Source organism: Colias philodice, chromosome 9, assembly GCF_061535455.1.
Source record: "Colias philodice isolate Cphi_HAF_F1 chromosome 9, ilColPhil1 Martin Lab GWU primary, whole genome shotgun sequence".
Taxonomy (NCBI): domain Eukaryota; kingdom Metazoa; phylum Arthropoda; class Insecta; order Lepidoptera; family Pieridae; genus Colias; species Colias philodice.
This window is the reverse complement of record NC_143094.1, coordinates 10,035,086-10,053,296: the sequence shown is the minus strand read 5'-3', so window position 1 is coordinate 10,053,296 and position 18,211 is coordinate 10,035,086. Positions and strand designations below refer to the sequence as shown.

Below are 18,211 nucleotides of genomic sequence, written 5' to 3'. Positions count from 1 at the left end.
ATAAATTTAGATTTGGAATGTTTGGATTCATATAATTCATTTAAAAATAATGAAAAATTCTTAGTTACTGCAAAAAGTACAAAAAAATACATTTTTAAAAATATTTATTTACTCTTTATTTACCTCCTTTAAAATCAGATATACTCTATTTCTTCAAATAAAAGTTGGCAACCCTAGCCATGCTTGATGCGCGCACGATCGTCAGTAGGATACATCCAGCACCGCGGCCTTGAGCCGACGTACGTCGGGGATTGACCGTGAATAAGACGCTTTATAAGCGCTTACCGGCGCATGTCAGCGCTGGTTCGTTCTACACAAAGGAAGCAGGTTGAAGCAGGCCAATACAAATTTTATATGGCAGCGCCCAGCGCTGACCAGCGCGTGTTGAAGCTTGTCGGCGCCGATCAGCGCTTATCGGCGCGTGTTCATATATTTTCCTGCGCGGGTTACCAGCGCTGATAAGCGCCGGTAAGCGCTTATAAGTTTCCAGCTTTCTTTCTGAAACGCCCTTAGACGAATTGAAAAGCCTATTTCAAACGTGTGGTAAATGGTTAATATCTAAACAATTAATATGATTATCTGAATCATTCCAATTAAAATTATCTTATCAATAAAATGGAACTGCTTGTAATAAAAGAGAACTTGTGTTAGCACAAGTTTCTAATTTGTACAGGAAACAGGTTTTTCTTCAGTGCAGTGGTTGACCGCATGAACTTGTCCTTACAGGCGGTCTCCGACTGGGGCGATGCCAATCTGGTCAAGTTCAATGCGTCTAAGACCCAGGCGTGTCTATTCTCCGCTAAACGGAGTCCATTCCACCTGACTCCAAATTTCCAAGGTGTGTCCGTGCCGATAACTAACCACCTCGAGCTTCTTGGTATCACCTTAACGCCTACTCTGAACTTTGGTTCCTTCATTGAATCAAAAGCCCAAGTAGCCTCAAAAAAGTTTTCAATTGTGGCGAAGCTGAAGGTGAGACAGTATTTCAGCCCGGGACAGTTGCTCAACCTTTATCAAGCACAAGTCCGATCTTGCATGGAATACTGTTCTCACCTGTGGGACGGTTCCGCCAAGTACCAGCTGGAGGCGCTTGAGGCGATAGAGAGGCGTGCCAAGAGGCTTATAAACGACGATGACCTAGTAGGCAAAAAGCTCCAGAGCCTCGGTCACCGCCGCAGAGTGGCCAGCTTATCGGTCTTCTATCGGATACACTTTGGAGAGTGCGCTGCGGAACTGCACGATCTCGTTCCGCCATCCCCGTTCTTTCACCGATCGTCGAGGCGCACAGACTCTAGGCATCGCCATATGGTGGACGTTCCATGTACCCGGACTAAGCGGTTCGGTTCCACATTCTTTATCCGAACCGCGAGGGACTGGAACATGCTTCCTGAGTCTGTGTTCCCCGACGAGTACAATATGGGGGTCTTCAAGCGTAGAGTGAACAGGTACTTTCTAGGGAAGCGCGCTCCATCTTAGACCACATCTCAGCTTAACATCAGGCGAGATTGTGGTCAAGCGCTTCCCTATTACCAATAAAAAAATAAAATAAAAAAAAAGTGCATATGTACAGGATCTACAGAGTATAAGCATTTATCAGCTGTAATTTGACACATTGACAAATGACAGTGAGATTGACAGTGTTCGTGACGAACCGCGAACGTATGAGTGGATTTGGTGTAGATAGATATAAAAACAAGAAGTTTGTTAAAACCTAATAAATTATTATTCTAATAAGTTTAGTGACTATAAAGTAATGATTCAAGAAATTGAATTAGACATAGATTTATCAAAAGTATCCTTTTGGGCATCGGTCCAAATTTTATTCAAGAAACCCCATGTAGTAAATAAAAGAGTATGGGGAAGTAAGATATTAGAAACAAAAAATTGTATATTTAAACAAGATTCTTTGCATACGGCTTTGCAAAATTTGAAACTTGATGATAGTTGTAATGTTGTGAACTTTTTTAACGAACTACATTCTATTGAATGCAACAATTCGTCAGACCAAAGCCCTAACTCTGAATTAGAATTAATTATAATAGAACTGTTCCCTAAATGTTATGAAGATAACCATGCATATCAGTTAGTTGTCCTTGATGAAGACAATGCTAATATACATTTTTACGATGTTACATGCAAAGAAGCTGAACAAAACATATGCCCTAACTTTCCATATAGTTTTACGCTCAAGAATAAGAAATTAGTATTGAAAACTTATTCTGGTGAGATTTAAATTTATTATTTATATTTGTTTAAATACAATACCATAATAAATAAAATAAATCATACTGTTTTTAGGTAATTCAAAATCTACATTATGGTTGAAAGATGTAGTATTAAAACAAATCGTAAAATGGGCAGAGGAAACTGACAATGATAAATCAAAAAGCATGTGTACTGAATCGTTGAGCTTAATAGATACAGACAAATATTATGTTAAATATAATGACTTAAAAATCAAATATGGGAAAGAATTAGTAAAGGTGAGAAAAGCACAATTTCTTAATTTAAAAATAAATAGTTTTCATTTTTACTACCTTTGTATTTCCATGTTATTTTTTTATTTTCCCCCTATTTCAATCAAATTTTTGTTATTGTATAGGCTTGGAACGAAATTGAACACAAGTATTAAACGAATAATGTATTAAACTAATACCAAGTGGAATTACAAATATAAAAAAGGTGAAAAATGTTTCTACATTTTTTAAAAGGAATTTTTTTAGTCACGGATATACCTAGATTCTATATTTTATTTATTTTTAAAGTCTTTTTAACAAGTTGAATTGTTTGTCTTTATAAAGCAAGGTAAAGAAAATTATTATCAAATTTATTTTAAGATATGGCCTGAATGTACAGATCCTGCTAAATTTGTATACGAAGACATTGCAATAGCAACATACCTCTTACTGTTATGGGAGTGTAATACTGAAGAAAAACAATATTTCATTGATGTTGGCTGCGGAAATGGATTATTGGTGTACATACTTACAATGGAAGGTCATAGTGGTACTGGTGTTGATGTCCGTAAAAGAAAAATTTGGGATATGTACCCAAAAAATATAAAACTAGAGGTGTGTTCCATACCCTATCACGATTCTTTGCAATTTAACATTAGAATCAGTTTATTGGATTTTTTTTTGTTTCAGGAAAAAACCATCACACCATCAGATATATATAGTTTTCCAGAAGCCACATGGATAATTGGCAATCACTCAGATGAACTTACGCCCTGGATACCAGTGATTGCAGCTTGCAGTTCATATAAGTGTAGATTCTTCCTGCTCCCCTGCTGCGCCTTCAACTTTGATGGAACTAAATATAAAAGACATGATTCTTCTAAAAGTCAATATACTGAATATTTAGAGTACATTAAATCCCTCTGTGATGATTTTGGATTTCAAACACAATTTGATAGACTTAAAATTCCTAGTACCAAAAGAATAAGTCTTATTGGTCAACAAAGAATATATGCAGAAACTGAATATAGTGCCCACTGTGACTGTATCCAGAAATTTCTTGATGTAGCATTAAGAAATAATGAAGAAGCAAAAGAGTTTAAAACAAGGGAGAAGGTGGAAAGAGTAAGAAATTGTACTCAAATTGATAAAACTGTAATTGACTCTATAATAAAATATGTAACCAGCCATATGTTGAAAGATTATGAATTCAATTCAAGTTGGAGCACAGGGAAACAAATAGAAATATCTGATATTGTAAAACTTATACCAGATGATATGTTAAAAATGCTCAAATCAGAATGTGGTGGTATACAGACTCTGTTAAAAAATAATCATCATATATTTCAAATTATAAATGGTAAAGTTCAGTTTAGATATCCAAAAACAATTGATGAAGTAAACAAATCTATGAAAAAGAAAAATAAGGATAAAAATATCAAGATGCAGATAAAGAGGTGCTGGTTCTTTGATAATCATCCACAAGGATGCCCTTTAGATGCCAAAGTTTGCAGCTTTTTACATGTTTTAACATAATAATAAATAAAAGAAAATATTCAAATAATTGATTTATTAACCCAGACTTTTAACAAAGAATTCTCATAAATTATCACCACTTATATACAAAATATATAACCAATAACAAACTATTTATAATAATTAATAATATGTTATGTACTTAAACAATTTTGAGTTTAAGTATAAATCATACACACATTTCCTTTACATTATTGGATTTCAAATGCATCCTTATTAAATGAAACTTACATAATTATTTGATAACAAATGTTATTACACCAAGTCCCTCATTGATAAAGACAATCACCAAATGTCAATATATTATTATGATTAAGTTTTAATAGTCACCTGATAAACATAACCATATAAAATCTTAAATAATATCTTCCCTGCACAGAATTTCATATTAATGGATAACAAGTTTAATTTAATCATTTATACATATAAGATATGAAATTATTACATCAGTGTGATAAGTTTGCCATAATTTAGCCAACAACAAGGTATTCATATCATATTACCAAATTACCTTATGCATCCACATTGAAAAACTTATTTAGTTCAGTCAAATTCCTCTCATCAACTAATTTTGCAGCATCATGCTCACCCATGTATGAACAAACCATCCTCAGGGTGGTCCATATGGTTGAGGAACTAGTGTCCACTGAGGAAGTATCAGGATACATGTCTTTTGCCTTATATTGCTGATTAAGTGCAACCAAAAAATGTTCAGCTGCTTCCTTGTGTGCTTTTAAGTTCATGCATGTGATTCCTACATTGTATCTTGCTCTGATGAATCCTGGTTCTAAGTTTAAGGCTTGCTGGTAAGCATCCACAGCTTCTTCTGATCTTTCACTATTAGCTAAAGTTGCTCCAAGTCTATTCCACAGTTTTGCATTTTCAGGAGCAACCATTAGGGCTGTTTTGAAACAATCAACAGCTTTATCATACTCCTGGTTTGCATTAAATATTACTCCCAGAGCATTTTGAATATCAGGGTCAATTTGTGAAGGATTTAATTGTGCTGCTTTTAAGTATAATGACATCACATATGCCTCCAATTGCTTTAAATTCATTTCCTCAGGATTCATATCTTGAGGATACAAGTCACTATATTTAGGACTACCTTTAAGCCAATTAGCCAATGCTAAATATGCGAATTTGGGCATATTTTCATTAGTGTAAGCTGCAGCTAATGTAATGTATGCTTCCAATTGACGTGGATCAATTGCAAGAGATTTCTTCAAAGCAGTTATAGCAAGTGGGTCTTGTTCATTTTCAGCCTGAGTTGTTCCAAGTAAAAACCATGCTTCAGCAGAATCTGGCTGTTGCTGAGCAGCAGCTTCAAAGCATAACACTGCTCCAGGTACATCACCCATTTTTAATCTTTCCTTACCTAATTCTAAAGCACTTTTATTTTCTAACATCACATTCCCTTCAGTAAAGGCATATTCTTCAGCAATACCATTAGCACTCTCAGTGTTCCAGTAATCATTCACATCACTAAGTTTTGACCACTCATCTTTGTATTTTTGAGCCATTTCATCAACAATGGCATCCCGACTCATGTTCCTCTGTTCACTTTCAGATGTATCTCCTAAGTTGAGCTCGCCTGCACTTATTCTTTTCATAAAGGACATAAATTGATTATATGCCTGCTCATCATCTTCCTTAACACTATCAACATATTCTTGAGCCTTAGCACGAACATCAGGATCAGCAGTAGCTTCAATTTCTGATTCATTTATATACTGTATTTGTACATTAGAAGATGTCTGAGGCATGTGCATGGGAAGTTGCGCCACATGAAATTGTCTTATCATAGTAGGACCTGTTATTATAGAGGATGAACCTGGTAACCATGCAGATTGTGCATTGGACCTTACATTCGACATTTGATTTCCTGATTGCATTCGAGAACCTTTGTGAATTTGTTCAACTTCAGGGATATTTCTAAGTAGGGCGTTCATATTGAATGTTTGTGGCATCTGTGAGTTTTGAGCGACGAATTCATTTACAAATCTATCCGCTTGTGATAGTGATTGAGGTGCATCTCGGCTAACAATATTTGACAGTTGGACGAGCGAATTATTTCCACCACAGTCACCCCCAACGAGCTTATTTAAAGACATTTTTAATTTGTTATGATTCCACAATAATTATTACTTCAATACAATGTGCTTTGTCACAAATAACACTACGCACAATTTATGAGGTCACGTTCAGTGAGTAAAACGAACACTATCAAATGGGGAAAATAATAATTAATGTAGTTTTTGATAAACATTTCATTTTATTGATCTCGATAGAATGACATTTATGATGTCACTCGTCAATGTCAATTCCTACTAGATGTCTGTGTTTCAGAACGATATATATCGCTATCATCCATTATTTGCAATTTGATATAAACACTATAAATTTTAGAATTAACATTCAGTCACAAAAATTTATAATTCTGCTATAATGGGTTAGTCGCCTGTAGGATGTTTGTAGGTATTACATTATAATGTTCAACAAGATTTTTTTTATTACCTATTTCTATTTTATACTCTGTGACCATGCTGTGATGCTGTCAATGTCAAATTTAAGTGTGAAATTTGAAATTAATTTTTGTGTTTTGCTTGCAGCTTGATGAACAAATTAGTTTACAGACTTTTATTCACAAGAAATTAATGATAAAAATAAAAAAAAAAACAAAGTTAAGGATAAAAAAATTATTTATAAAATCTTGCCGTACAAGAGGATTAACAAATACATAACAAAGTATTGTAAGTAACCATATAGAGGTTATGTAACAAAATATTTTAAACTCCTCATCTTTAAATTGAAATTTCTGAATGAAAAATTACTGAAGGAAAATTTTTAAATATGATGGCTCAAGCGAATGATGGTTCAGAGACTAAAAATGTATCAGAGGAAGGAAACAGAGTCATGAAAGATGAAACGAGTCCTTCAGAAGCTGATACTGAGAATGATATCGAAGAAAATATAGAAGAGAAATACCTTGTAAGTACAATTATTACAATATTAAGTCCTGAACAAATAAATACATTTTCGAATTAAACAGGAATGAGAAAATTCATTGAGGATTAACTATACTAGCTCATACAGCTCATACTTATCTATTTTCTATCATAACTGATATTTTACTTCTATCGCTTTACTCTCAATGATTACCTACACTATAATTGAAATATTGTCAACAGTATAGTTTACAAGAATATTTTAATATTTAATATTGATATTGCTATAATTCTAATGATTTATAAGACCATGTAGCTTGAAGAAAGCACATAGGTGATATAAATATATGATTATAATTACAGATTAGAGATTGTGAAGTATACAGTGACGAGTATGATGAATGTACAAGCTTCCGAGCACGATTTCATCAGTACTTTATATATGGGGAAACACTAGACTGTAATCAGTGGAAAAGAGATTATGATAATTGTTGTAAATGGGTAGAGAATGAGGATAAAAAGGCGGCAGTAAGTTTATTTCATTGTATTTTTAATTTTTATCATATGTTTTATGTTACAGTTCGATTCAAACTTAATGGCAGTTCGGAAGTTAGGTGCAGGTGCAAGTCCCTTACACTGCGCACAGGTCCCTTAACGTCCTGCTAAAACCTAAAATTGTTTTCTGCACATTGGATCGTACGATGTTCTGAGCTGCCATTAATTTTGAATCATACTGTACGAAATCATACAAACACAAAATATGAGATATTTGTAAATGTCAAAAATTTATTAAATCACAAGCACTGCCTACCTGTGACACCAAATTCACTGTAAGTACATATAGTATTAGCAGTGTTTGGATAAATAATATAATGAATAAAACATATTTAAAATTCAAGTTTGTATACTATACAATGTTTTAAATTTTATAACATAAGATGTCCTTATTCTAAAACATAAATATTTCTTATGTCTGTGTAACATTTCTACCCTATTGCTTTATTAATTTTTATAATGATTTTCCGATTCCAGTCAGCGTTAATAAAAAGTGAAAAGGACAGAAGAATGTCCAGATTAAGGGCCCATTATCGAAATGATATTTGGAAAAAACGAGATGCGCCGCCCGAAGACTGGTCAGCTCCTCTACCTGAGTGGATGGCTAAGAGAGACGAAAACACATACCTAGCAAAGAGAGCACATGAAATAAGAGAAGGGACAGACAATCAACCTGAAGAGAAAGAAAGTTCCTGCACAATTATGTAAGCCAAATAGAAGAGATAATTTAAAACAATTATGAACAATAACATTTTTGTAGGAACCTCCTTCTTGTAAGTTATATTTGTTTCTCTTTGTTTTTATTATTATTCAGTAAACTGTTGTTTATTGTAATCTTTGGAGGTGGGTGCTGCAATGCTGAAATTGTTTGTCTCTTCTATTTGGTAAATATTTGTCTATGAACTTGCAGATAAAGTTCTAAACATCTACAAAAACAAATCAAAATATAATAAGTTTTGGTTTTAGAAATCAGACTGCCAGTTCTCTTGTTATACCTCTATATTGTGATATCAAGGAATAGAGTAATAACTAATAACAAATCTTAATATGTATGTATATTGTATAGTTTTAAAAATTACACAATGTTTGTGTAATTTTTGTAGTCATGTTATGTGTGAATGCCTAGGTACAATGTATTATAAGCTAATTATAATATAATTTATTAGTTCTTTTGAGTTTTATTTATTTATAAATATTATTTTTATAGCAAAGTATTATATCATTTATAACAACTAGAATAATAAAAATGTCCGCACACAATAGGCGCCTATTTAGCTCGAAAGAGAAGAGGAGGTGGGGAAACCAGTCAAAACTGAAACCACCGCAGCTCCTAAAACACAGAAACTGAAATCAAGCTTATTACTATTATTTTAAGGTCTATTAATAAAATTTACAGTTTATTTAAAATTTTAGCTTGCTTGTCATACTAAATTCACCTTATATGGATGAATTAAAGTCGAAATTACAATGCACCAAAACATCACCCTGGGTGGAGTTTGAAAATTGTCCTGAATATTTATTTAATTATTGAGGAGAAATATTTTAAATGTGAAATGATGATTTGTAGTAGAGACTAAGTTTTGTTTTGTGAAATTATTTTTTTCATACACCATGCTTACATTTTACGAAGCTAGAATTTTGCGTTCAGGAAAACAACGACAATTTTTTTCTTGAATCACTCTATCTATTAAAAAAAACCGCATCAAAATCCGTTGCGTAGTTTTAAAGATTTAAGCATACATCTGGACAGAGAAAGTGACTTTGTTTTAAAATACTATGTAGTGATAACACATACAAATATCATACACAGTAAACACATATAAGTACCTAATACAAATATAATCATCTCACATATCCTCATGTGAGTAAAAACTAAAATATGGTACATATTTCAATATGTGCATTATTATTGAATTATTAATTCGATCATTGATTGGAAATATTTTTTCTGACCCAGCAACGAAGTTATCGCTATCGACGTGATAAGGCGCACACAACGGGTGTAATTGCTTACAAATAAGATAGTTTTATCTGTTTGTTCGGCCGCTTCGCTCGTGTAATTAGCCACAGTCGAGTGAATTTCTCCGATGAATCGAATCCTTTCCCGTACTTTACCTACTGTGCGATTGCATCTACGAGTGCCAATGGCCAGAAACGCATCTTACCTCATCGAGGACCCTAAATACTCCTTTTTAAAGGACTTGGGACTGGAGAAAACAAATGTCGGCGTGTATAATGGAAAGTGGAAAGCTAATGGACAGGTAAACATTAATTTTTTTTCGTGTAAATGCATTCTTCACTAAAATTATCGATACCTACACATTCAGGCATATTTTGGGTATGAACCAAAAATACCCATTTTTTGTTATGATTAATGAGTTGGTATATTGTATAATCTCTTGATAATTTATTAATTTAAGTGATAAACATATGATTAAAACTTGTTTGTTTTAGATATTCCCAAATCATGTTATTCTGAGATTTTTACCATGTATAAATTCGTTACTATACCTACTGACCTTGGTCGTGAAAATAAATTGGAACAATTGATTAAATAATTCTTAATATTATCAAATAATAAATTATAATTATCGATTCATTATCAGTAGTAACTATGGCTAGGATTTTGAATTCTGAGTCTAAACTAACACGAGCTATGTTGATGAAATCATTATTTTTTTAATCCCACTATCTTATCGGTTAAATATCTCCCCTGTAAGGCATTAATAATAGATTTGTAGAGCTGGAGATATCTTTACAATAAAGTAAAAAAATACCGAACAGTAAAAAAAGTACATAATAGATAACTATTTCTATATTCTGTAACCGTACTATCGGTATTTATTCAACATTATTTTATTCTTATGAAAACCTATAGTTATTTACAAAAAAAAATTGTTTAATTTTTTTTTAATTTGCTGGTCTTAAGTATATGTGTTACATATTAGTAGTAGTGGCGTTTTAGAATTTGCTGAGAACTTCTGCTTCGAGTAGGTGCCAGGTGGTGCGTAGTTAAATAAAAAATCATTAAGCTTTTAAACTCCTTTAATTTTAGACCTCCTTTATTCTACGAATACAAGAAGCTTCTTTCGAATCCCTTTATACAGAGACCCAGGCTGATATCTTCGAATCTCGATGTAAATATTTATAATCCCCAGGTGATCCAATCATTCAGTCCAGCCAACGGCAAGGTAATAGCAGAAGTACAAAGCGCGACATCGTCAGACTACGAGTCATGTGCGCAATCTGCAGAGGCAGCATGGCGCGAGTGGGCGGAGCTGCCGGCGCCCGCGCGCGGCGAGATCGTGCGACAGATCGGGGACGCGCTGCGGGAGAAGCTGCAGCCGCTGGGACAGCTGGTGGCGCTGGAAATGGGTGGGTTTGTGTTTAAGTAGGGTGGGGTAGGATGCACGTAGTGCCTAGGGCTTCCAATCCTGCAACATGTATTTAATTAAGAAGGGCCACATCAGCTGCCGTATCTAAGATAATATTATCGTATACGACTACGACTACAACGCCTACACGAGTAGGGCAGTTACCTGGCTTTCGTATTGCCATGTTTAAGGGCTTAGAAAAGAACATCTTAGTGAAAATTTAATTGGATTTATATTTATCTAGAAAAGAACATCTTAGTGAAAATTTAATTGGATTTTTATGGATTTATTTTTAGTCCTCAAATGTACCTACAGACAATATGAATTAAAACAGATAACACTAGTCAGTCAAAAGACCAATGTAAACATACACTTTGCTGAATGCATGTACACATCGTTATAACAAAATGACATAGATATTAATTATTATAGAACTAAGTTTATTGATAAGACATCATAATTCATAACATTATATTTGTAACATTACATTATGTTTACGGTCGTATTTGTATATTCTAAATATACCATTAGTTTATGATGTAAACTGTTTGTAAATTGAAATGTACATATAAACTTCATAACTAAACTCTGTATTTATCAGTAAATAAATAATGGAGCGACGAGCAAATCATTATGTACTCTCTGAGCATGTAGCTACGTAAGAAGGCATTGCACTTTAGAAACTATATTTAACATTGCATACAGTTTATTTACACACATAATATTACTCCTTGTTATCAATTTAGAATATGCTAATTACATAGCATATATTCTAAATTAATATTGATAAATAAACATTTAAATTTTAACGAAAAAACATTTTTTTCGATCGTTTTGAATTCATCCATTCAGATTCATTTAAAATAACGTTAAAAATTACACAAATTCTTCGTCTACAAAAAAAAATCAATTTACATTTTATATAACTTCTAATTTTAAAATTACACAATGTTCATTAATAACTTTTCACACAAATATAGCAAATTCACACAATTTTCCAGGTAAAATCCTCCCCGAAGCGATCGGCGAGGTGGTAGAATACATTCACGTGTGTGACCTCGCGCTAGGTCTATCCCGGACGCTCCCGGGAACAATCTTCCCGTCCGAGCGTCCCGGACACGTGCTCATCGAGAAGTGGAACCCGCTGGGCGCTATCGGCATCATCACGGCGTTTAACTTCCCCGTGGCTGTGTTTGGATGGAATAGCGCTATTGCTATGGTAATTTTAGCTTGCTTTGACTAAATTTTCTGTGTTCAGTAATGCTTATATGCATTTGAATTTCTTGACATAGTATAGTTTTATAGCATTCAAATGCTATAAGAATGTGATTTTTTTTCTATTTAAAAAGAAATCACAATCCGTATTGCTTTTTTTTGCTTTCAAAATAATTAGGATTGTCTTTCTAACTAGAGTCTTTCTTAGAATAGCTGTTGATTCCAGCATTTTAGCTGTGCATTGATTACTCCCATCTCAATTTGCACATTATCACGATTACACGATAACGCATGATGGCAGTACCTAACACAGTCTATTTAACTTTACCAACATTTGATAACATTAAATTTATAATTGACAATTTGAATCCATTTTCAAAACTATTAAAGTAGATCCAGAAGAACACATAAAAATGTTAATAAAACCTTATAGGTCTGTGGAGACGTGAGCGTATGGAAGCCATCAGACACCACACCCCTCACTGCAGTTGCCGTCACTAAAATCGTAGAGAGTGTTCTGGTCAAGAACAACATCCCTGGAGCCGTGGCTTCTCTGTGTGTGGGCGGGAAGGACATTGGTCAACAACTGGTGCAAGACCCTAGGATGAAACTGGTTTCCTTCACTGGCAGTACTGCTGTTGGTCAACAGGTAGGTTTATAATTTTATGTTTGTTCATGGGAAAAGATATTTCGGTAGAGTCAAATATATCAATTTGATCCAAAAAGTAATAGTAAATGAACTTTGTCGCTTTCGAATTTAATGTAGCTAACTAATTTATGAAATTCTTATCAAGCAGTTAATATTCGAAAAATTTTAAGTAGTACTTTTATCGCGTGAAAGCACTTCACGTTGCAGATGCCTCCTGCCTCTAAGAATTCAAGAAAGATTCTGATGTCATAATGTTCTTTATTGTGTTACCATACCTACATAATAATAATAGTTTAAAAAAACTAAAAAACACGCTTTTTATAGAAAACCGAACTAAAAAATAGAAAATTTTATCAAATTAGTGTATTGTCATCGGTCCTCAATAAATCTACAAAGTTTGAACGAAATCTGGCCGTTTAAAGTGGGTCAAAATCGCGCCCAAAGAAGTCGGTTACAAACAAACAAACATACAGGTGAAGCTAATATAAAGCGTGTAAAAATAATGTGAGATTATGAAAAAGTGAGAAGTGTCAAGTGTATAAGATTTTTCCAATAAATTACTCCTTTTACTCTATCAATAAAACTAAACTAAAGATAATATCCAAGCCATATTATTATAATTCAGGTGGGCGTAGAAGTGCAGAAGCGTTTCGGTCGCCACCTCCTCGAGTTGGGCGGGAACAATGCGATCGTAGTCAACTCGGACGCAAATCTGCAGTTGTTATTGAACGCGGCGTTATTCGCGTGCGCGGGAACTGCGGGACAGAGGTGCACTACTACGAGACGACTGTTGATACATAAAAAGGTGCGTATTGGTATTTTTTTGGAGACATTTATGCATAAAATGTCTTAAGATTGTCTTAAATTATTGGTCCATTTCATCTGACTTCAAAAAAAGCAGGTTAAGCAACGCTTGACAAGGTTATGAATTGGTTGGTGGCCTTAATTTTTACAGTTGTTCTTAGCTTATTTGTACAGAAATCTTTGTGTGTGAAAGATATTGGTAATAATTAAGTAATTAATTAGAATTAAATGTTTTAATAAATAATTTTTATTTTATTTATTCATTATCTAGCTGTACTCATATACTTTTTTTTTAGTTTTGGTTATTATAAAAATTAATTATGCTTCAACAGGTATACGGTGAAGTGGTATCCAAGCTAAAGAAGGCATTTGCAAGCGTAGTGAGCAGAATCGGCGACCCGCTAGAGAGCGAGACGTTGATCGGTCCGCTGCACACGTCCGCCGCTGTTGACGCCTACTTGAAGACTGTGGAGGAAGCTAAGAAACAGGGCGGTACTGTGGAGTTTGGAGGAAAGGTACGAAAACATCTTTTTTTTTCAAAATACTTGCCTGTAAAAAAATCTTCTTATTCAATAAAGTATAACTTTTAGCTCAAATTTTGTAGAAAATACCATTTGGTTTGTACAGGATGCACAGAAATATAAATCATTTTACACATTTAATGAATTGTTACCGAAACCTGTTAACTAAATTGGGATTTTGCTGACTCGGGATGTCTTACATGAAAAAAGTAGCATTCGTTAAAAAGAGCTTCGAGATTTTTTCTTATAAAATACATTAATATCACATCAATTACCAGCATATCAATTTATAATAAAATTTAAAACCCTTATTTTTGTGATTTCTAGGTGATCAAACGCGAAGGTTTCTTCGTAGAGCCGACCATAATCACGGGTCTGCCCCACGACTCGCCGCTCGTCAAATCTGAATGTTTTGCTCCTATCGTCTATTGTATTGAGATTCCTGACTTAGATACTGGTATTAAGTATAACAATGAAGTGGAACAGGGATTGTCGTCTAGCTTGTTTACTGAGAACTTGGCTGATGTGTTCAAGGTATGTTCATAATATTTTTTTTTTTAATTTTGAGGCTAGTTGAATATTAATACTTATAATGTTATTAAGAGTACCTAACATTTAAACTTTTTTTTTTGCTTATTACATTTCAATTTACTAAGGAATTAAAATTATAAGTATGATAATTATGTCGATAAAATTGTATTCTGTATTGCGAAAATTCGAGTTACATTAGGTACAACACTGACTAGAATGCATTATCATTTATGTTATGAACGAAACGTCGCTCTCATGATTTTAACTTGATGTTTCTGACTTCCCATGAGTTCTTCAAATTATTAAACTTTACAATAAAAGCGTTAACGTTATCTATTTGTACATAACAATATGTATTTTTTTAAATAACACATAGTTACAGCGAATATTTAAAAATTATGCTCCAACAAAAAATTGGGGGGAAAAAAAACTGTCATTAATACTAATTTATATCCTACAGTGGATAGGCCCACTCGGTTCCGACTGCGGTATAGTAAACGTGAACATTCCGACCAACGGCGCGGAAGTGGGCGGCGCGTTCGGCGGCGAGAAGGCCACGGGCGGCGGCCGCGAGTGCGGGGCCGACTCGTGGAAGAGCTATATGAGACGATCCACTGTTACTATTAATTATTCTGGCGCTATTAAATTGGCGCAGAATATCAAGTTTGGCGATGAGTAGGGGATAAGTGATGATTGAAAAAGTTTGGGGATGAGTGTTGATGTACAAAAGAGAAGAGTGATCGATCAATATAAGAAATAACTGTATAATATAAAATAATATATATTCTTTAAATATGTGAATAAATGTGCACATAATTTACTGTGAATACATTCGAAAAGTTTCCTAAGCATTGAATACCATACTTCTCAAATGAGAAGCAATTATTTCAGATGCAAAAAGACATTTTATTGTATTACCACGTATTTACAGAATACATATTTAATAAAACCATGCTTTTAAATGAATACTAGGTTGCCAAAATCCAAATCAAAATATTTTTTTTATATACCTGTTAATTATTATGTAATTTATGTCATTTTTTATGATTAGGTATCTAAGAACTATGTTATCGTAAACAAACCGTGAATTCGTTGTGTATGTAAATTATTCTTTATAAATAATAGTCCAAGAAAAAAAATTGTAATATGAATATTTAGCAACTAAGAAATCACAATTATTACTCAATTCTACTCTAAATTAAAAGAAAACTGCAATATGTAAAAATTTGATATAAGAACTTTATTTTTCAAATATATTTCATGTACAATACAAAAGTGGTTTTATTTAATTGATCTTCCAATTCCATTGCTTCTGAATTAAGAATGATGTAACCTCCAAAGATCTACAGCAATATCTTTTGACTGATGTTTATGGAATTTATACATAGATTGCAAATTGTATCTAAGTTCTGCCACTACACTGCCTTTAACACCCCATTCTTTGATTTTCTTTTGAATGTGTGACCTGAAATTTTTTTTGAAAATTTTAAAAATGTATTAGTCATTTCATAATGGCACAGTTTGATAAATAGGCTAGGATATTAATTAAATTGCCTGATTAAGTTAGCTATAATATAAACTGTTTTAAGCTGTAAGCCCTAAACTATGCTGCACAATTCAGTGAAATAATAAATAAATCAAAATTTTCTCTCATACCTCGTTGTAGATTTATGCATGGAATAGACACTATCGCTACTAAGATCCAACCCCATTTTGAGGAACTTCATATCTATTCCTGCATTGTTCTTTGTGCCAAAGGGTGGATTCATTAATACTGTGTCAAAGTAGTTTTTCCATCTGAAACAAATTTATACATATCTATATAAAATAAATTATTTTCAATTTACAATTTAAGTAACCCTTGTGACTCCGCTCCTGTTAGTCGTGATGATATATAGCCTTCCTCGATAAATGAGCTATCTAACACCGAAAGAATTTTTCAAAGCGGACCAGTTCCTGAGATTAGATTTTACAAAAAGACAAAATACTATTTCTCCTTGAAAACAATAGGCTAATTATTTAAAAATTTAATTTTAAGTTATCATTCAAGTGACTTCTATAAATGTACCTGTACATATCAGGGTTGAGAAAATCACACTGAAGTATATCAACATTGTCAACTTCCATATCTTCAACATTTTCAGAAAGCACATCTAAAGCATCATCATCAATGTCCACAGATAAGACAGCCCCTGCACCAAGCATTGAGGCTCCTATAGATAGCATCCCTGGTCCACAACCAGCATCCAATATCAGTTTATTTTCTAGAGCTTCAAATTGAGTCTGAAAACATGCATGCAATAAATTATGTATAAGTGAATACTTTCATTGATAAATGAACTAACTATTTTTGTAAATTGTAAAATTATTTGAGTTCCACTTTATCTATTAAATAGTTACCTGAATTGTATACAGAGCCACTGCAGCAATATGTGCCGGAGTTTCATATTGTTCAAATTCAAGTTTAGGCTCAGAAAACCCTGATAACGACATCAAATGTCCCTCCAACGTCTTTAATTTCATAGTGGCTGACATGGTTACTTATTATCAAATCTGGGCAGCACTGGTAATATTTGATTGCCAAAAGAGGAATCCTGAGACACAAAATATCCACAGGATGTTGCGTTTGCGTGTTGTAAAGCTGCCCTGTGGCTTGTATTTACTATGTTTGCCTCTGGTAATTGAGGAAAGCCCTATAAAGAAAAAAAAGTCATGAATATTAATTATCTACAGATATTAATACACTAAATAGGGATCATACTTACAGCAGTTGCCGATAGTGGTGGTATTGAACACATAGGCAACTGGCTTACGGGATTCGGTTGTGTTAGAGATATCGTGGTGGCAGTGAGTGGAGCTACAGCACCTTGCTTCAATAGCATCTGCTTTTTCAATTGTAGTTCCTCCAAAATTTTTCTATTTGTCAACTCTGTAGCATATAGATATATTAATTAAAGACAATTTAATTCAATTAAAAATATTCCATTTATTAAAATAATTCTCGAATTCAATTGTAACCTCTTTGTGCATTTGGCTGAGGAAACGCCATCTAATTATTGGCTTAGTAAGATATGTCAATTACAAGATTAATTATGCTCTTGAAGTAAAATTGCTTGATTTAATGTAAAATAATCATAAATTGTAAAAATATTGAATTTTGTAGTTATTGACTATTGTTTACTAAGTCGAAATTTGACATTGACAGTTGGCGTCTTGGCTTGACGTAACGAGTGCGACCATGCCATTTACCATTGAACCGGGCGTTTCATTAAACGCACGCTAAGTCGTAGAGTCAAGTACTACTTACGCTAAATAAAATAACAGATTCAAAGTTAATATAGAATTATAAAGAATATTATAAATAACTATTATAAGTATATTCTTTTGTAATTGGTGTACATAGTTACATAAAAAAATATAGTATACCTGCCGAATTGATAACCTCCTCCTTTTTTTTGAAGTCGGTTAAAAAGAGGTATGTTTTGTTGTACATAGTTGTTTTTTCTCTTAGATTACAAGATTTATAAATAAATAAACAGACTTTTTAATTTATTTGTGTACTTTTTCTTGGTTTTAAAATGATATAGTTACCCCAGTTAATTAAATTTTGAAAATTAAAAGA

The 18,211-nt window shown here is 33.2% G+C and overlaps 7 protein-coding genes across 8 annotated transcripts; 4 read left to right on the top strand and 3 right to left on the bottom strand.

Annotated features, from left to right (window-relative positions):
* The first annotated feature begins 708 nt into the window (after positions 1-708).
* LOC149486082 (uncharacterized) lies at positions 709-1,586 on the top strand. The gene is made up of 2 exons (XM_089698685.1): positions 709-1,220; positions 1,571-1,586. Exons 1-2 carry the CDS (start codon positions 709-711, stop codon positions 1,584-1,586), a joined length of 528 nt encoding a protein of 175 aa, XP_089554811.1.
* An 80-nt stretch (positions 1,587-1,666) lies between these two features.
* On the top strand, positions 1,667-4,086 carry LOC149486081 (putative tRNA (uracil-O(2)-)-methyltransferase). 2 transcript variants are annotated; one of them, XM_089699387.1, is made up of 4 exons: positions 1,667-2,222; positions 2,299-2,483; positions 2,838-3,071; positions 3,147-4,082. In XM_089699387.1, the coding sequence occupies exons 1-4, from the start codon at positions 1,754-1,756 to the stop codon at positions 3,990-3,992; spliced, it is 1,734 nt and encodes a 577-aa protein (XP_089555513.1). In that variant the 5' UTR covers positions 1,667-1,753; the 3' UTR covers positions 3,993-4,082. The 2 variants fall into 2 exon arrangements, with proteins under 2 accessions (XP_089555513.1, XP_089555514.1); XM_089699388.1 differs by lacking the exon at positions 2,838-3,071 and having other exon boundaries at positions 3,147-4,086.
* Positions 4,012-6,312, bottom strand: LOC149486080 (peroxisomal targeting signal 1 receptor-like). The gene has a single exon (XM_089699389.1). It carries the CDS (start codon positions 6,104-6,106, stop codon positions 4,505-4,507), a length of 1,602 nt encoding a protein of 533 aa, XP_089555515.1. The 5' UTR covers positions 6,107-6,312; the 3' UTR covers positions 4,012-4,504.
* A 320-nt stretch (positions 6,313-6,632) lies between these two features.
* LOC149486079 (synaptic plasticity regulator PANTS) lies at positions 6,633-8,665 on the top strand. Its single transcript, XM_089699385.1, has 3 exons — positions 6,633-6,983; positions 7,304-7,468; positions 7,973-8,665. Exons 1-3 carry the CDS (start codon positions 6,846-6,848, stop codon positions 8,201-8,203), a joined length of 534 nt encoding a protein of 177 aa, XP_089555511.1. The 5' UTR covers positions 6,633-6,845; the 3' UTR covers positions 8,204-8,665.
* A 508-nt stretch (positions 8,666-9,173) lies between these two features.
* Aldh7A1 (aldehyde dehydrogenase 7 family member A1) lies at positions 9,174-15,864 on the top strand. The gene is made up of 8 exons (XM_089699382.1): positions 9,174-9,756; positions 10,654-10,870; positions 11,871-12,088; positions 12,518-12,733; positions 13,359-13,538; positions 13,870-14,052; positions 14,386-14,592; positions 15,050-15,864. Exons 1-8 carry the CDS (start codon positions 9,583-9,585, stop codon positions 15,266-15,268), a joined length of 1,614 nt encoding a protein of 537 aa, XP_089555508.1. The 5' UTR covers positions 9,174-9,582; the 3' UTR covers positions 15,269-15,864.
* Positions 15,809-17,124, bottom strand: Mettl5 (Methyltransferase like 5). Its single transcript, XM_089699384.1, has 4 exons — positions 16,990-17,124; positions 16,658-16,872; positions 16,246-16,386; positions 15,809-16,054 (listed from the first exon to the last, which is right to left on the bottom strand). The coding sequence occupies exons 1-4, from the start codon at positions 17,122-17,124 to the stop codon at positions 15,907-15,909; spliced, it is 639 nt and encodes a 212-aa protein (XP_089555510.1). The 3' UTR covers positions 15,809-15,906.
* Positions 17,125-17,126: 2 nt separating this feature from the next.
* LOC149486076 (SOSS complex subunit C homolog B) lies at positions 17,127-17,820 on the bottom strand. Its single transcript, XM_089699386.1, has 3 exons — positions 17,608-17,820; positions 17,355-17,518; positions 17,127-17,282 (listed from the first exon to the last, which is right to left on the bottom strand). The coding sequence occupies exons 1-3, from the start codon at positions 17,636-17,638 to the stop codon at positions 17,127-17,129; spliced, it is 351 nt and encodes a 116-aa protein (XP_089555512.1). The 5' UTR covers positions 17,639-17,820.
* Between the last annotated feature and the right edge of the window lie 391 nt (positions 17,821-18,211).

What these genes read in the sequence shown, in the direction of transcription:
- Mettl5 (XM_089699384.1), bottom strand. Translation starts at nt 17,124, where the DNA reads ATGTCAGCCACTATGAAATTAAAGACGTTGGAGGGACATTTGATGTCG. An exon ending in CTCAACCCTGATATGTACAG is followed by an intron (nt 16,387 to 16,657) that starts GTACATTTATAG and finishes AATTTGTTTCAG; the next exon opens with ATGGAAAAACTACTTTGACA. An exon ending in ATGCATAAATCTACAACGAG is followed by an intron (nt 16,055 to 16,245) that starts GTATGAGAGAAA and finishes AAAAAATTTCAG; the next exon opens with GTCACACATTCAAAAGAAAA.
- LOC149486076 (XM_089699386.1), bottom strand. Translation starts at nt 17,638, where the DNA reads ATGGCGTTTCCTCAGCCAAATGCACAAAGAG. An exon ending in TCAGCCAAATGCACAAAGAG is followed by an intron (nt 17,519 to 17,607) that starts GTTACAATTGAA and finishes TATATGCTACAG; the next exon opens with AGTTGACAAATAGAAAAATT. An exon ending in CACCACTATCGGCAACTGCT is followed by an intron (nt 17,283 to 17,354) that starts GTAAGTATGATC and finishes TTTTCTTTATAG; the next exon opens with GGCTTTCCTCAATTACCAGA.
- LOC149486079 (XM_089699385.1), top strand. Translation starts at nt 6,846, where the DNA reads ATGATGGCTCAAGCGAATGATGGTTCAGAGACTAAAAATGTATCAGAG. An exon ending in ATATAGAAGAGAAATACCTT is followed by an intron (nt 6,984 to 7,303) that starts GTAAGTACAATT and finishes TTATAATTACAG; the next exon opens with ATTAGAGATTGTGAAGTATA. An exon ending in ATGAGGATAAAAAGGCGGCA is followed by an intron (nt 7,469 to 7,972) that starts GTAAGTTTATTT and finishes TTCCGATTCCAG; the next exon opens with TCAGCGTTAATAAAAAGTGA.
- LOC149486082 (XM_089698685.1), top strand. Translation starts at nt 709, where the DNA reads ATGAACTTGTCCTTACAGGCGGTCTCCGACTGGGGCGATGCCAATCTG.
- Aldh7A1 (XM_089699382.1), top strand. Translation starts at nt 9,583, where the DNA reads ATGAATCGAATCCTTTCCCGTACTTTACCTACTGTGCGATTGCATCTA. An exon ending in GTACTGCTGTTGGTCAACAG is followed by an intron (nt 12,734 to 13,358) that starts GTAGGTTTATAA and finishes ATTATAATTCAG; the next exon opens with GTGGGCGTAGAAGTGCAGAA. An exon ending in ACTTGGCTGATGTGTTCAAG is followed by an intron (nt 14,593 to 15,049) that starts GTATGTTCATAA and finishes TATATCCTACAG; the next exon opens with TGGATAGGCCCACTCGGTTC.
- LOC149486081 (XM_089699387.1), top strand. Translation starts at nt 1,754, where the DNA reads ATGATTCAAGAAATTGAATTAGACATAGATTTATCAAAAGTATCCTTT. An exon ending in AGTATTGAAAACTTATTCTG is followed by an intron (nt 2,223 to 2,298) that starts GTGAGATTTAAA and finishes TACTGTTTTTAG; the next exon opens with GTAATTCAAAATCTACATTA. An exon ending in CAAAAAATATAAAACTAGAG is followed by an intron (nt 3,072 to 3,146) that starts GTGTGTTCCATA and finishes TTTTTGTTTCAG; the next exon opens with GAAAAAACCATCACACCATC.
- LOC149486080 (XM_089699389.1), bottom strand. Translation starts at nt 6,106, where the DNA reads ATGTCTTTAAATAAGCTCGTTGGGGGTGACTGTGGTGGAAATAATTCG.